This window comes from Arachis ipaensis, chromosome B08 (genome assembly GCF_000816755.2).
Source record: "Arachis ipaensis cultivar K30076 chromosome B08, Araip1.1, whole genome shotgun sequence".
Classification (NCBI taxonomy): Eukaryota; Viridiplantae; Streptophyta; class Magnoliopsida; order Fabales; family Fabaceae; genus Arachis; species Arachis ipaensis.
Window position 1 is genome coordinate 15912972 of NC_029792.2, and position 1337 is coordinate 15914308.

The 1337-nt window shown below is 27.2% G+C and overlaps 1 protein-coding gene across 1 annotated transcript in view; it reads left to right on the forward strand.

Annotated features, from left to right (window-relative positions):
* The window catches only part of LOC107610617 ((-)-germacrene D synthase-like), a 4570-nt gene continuing 3463 nt past the window's right edge, over positions 231-1337 (forward strand). The window contains exon 1 of the mRNA XM_021109009.1: positions 231-681. Within this exon, the coding sequence (XP_020964668.1) occupies positions 541-681 (141 nt within the window). The 5' untranslated portion in view covers positions 231-540. The remainder of the gene's footprint in view (positions 682-1337) is intronic.

Below are 1337 nucleotides of genomic sequence, written 5' to 3' on the forward strand. Positions count from 1 at the left end.
ATTATTTTATTTGGTTCTATTTGAGCTTTTGATTAAATAATTAAATAATTGGTTCTATTTGAGCTTTTGATTTTCTTTTTTTTTTTAATTTTTATGATTGAAATTGGTTGATGAATCGAATGATTTGAAAAAAAAAATTTAAACTACACATTGGAATTTATTTAAATATTTTTTAATTTGCAAAAAGAATTTATCATAGTTTAGTGGTTTGATTTAATTAACTAATTTATAAGATTAAAAATAATTAACATTAATCAAGATAATACAATTAAATTCCTCCATTCAAAATCGAACAACTCATAAAGGATATTCAATTCTCTAATTGAGGAATGGCTAGAGAATTCACTCACTTTTTAACAAGACAAAATAAAAAGAAATCTTGTTTGATACATAGCTGTCCACTTGGCCACACATTTTTCACATCTGAAAATGGGCATCCAGCTAGGGACATGAACTCATCTCCCTTTGCATGAGTGAACCATATTCTATATAGTTATTGCTTCTTAACTCCTTACTATCGTTCATTACCCAGTACTATACATGTCTCTTTCACTTTCAGCTTCGGTTCCAGTGATGCCTTCGACTCAACGGGCTCCTTCTAACTCAAAGCGACGCTCTGTAAATTTTGCTCCTAACATTTGGCATGATACTTTCCTGAAATATGCTGATTCCGAATCTTTGGTATGTTATTTAATTTTGTATATGCATATACATATATGATCAGGGACGGTTCTATGTACAGTGGTGTGGGAGCAAGCGCACTCACTACGATTTAAAATTTTTTTGAGTAGTATATGATAATAATATTTATTTGCCCCCATAGATTATTAAATTTGACCCCACAATAATTTTTTATTCAACTTTTGGTACTTAATCGTCAATTTAAAAATTTTATATTAGAAATTCGTTAGAATGATTAATTCTCAAATTTAAACGAAATTAGTGTTCTTTTTTAAAAATCAACTCAAAAGAATATTATTTATCTTCTTTTTAAATTAGTTTTAATTTTTGCATAGCAACTGTATTAATTGAAAGAACTTTTTTAACTATAAATATCAATAAGAGTCGACTTCTAATTGCGTTGGGAAGTGGATTTCACTGTATATGATCAAATATGAGTATTGATATATCTATATTATCGTGGTATATCTTTTTGAATTTTTACATATATTCAAAATATGAATTAGTATCTGATCTAATACTTCTATGCAAGAGACTCAAAATAATGCTTGGATAAGTGTTGTATTAGAAGGGTGTAAATTGAATAAATTATAAGTAGTTTTAAGTAGTTTAACAAGAATAATAATCCCTAGTTATATAGAAGTAGTTATCTATAA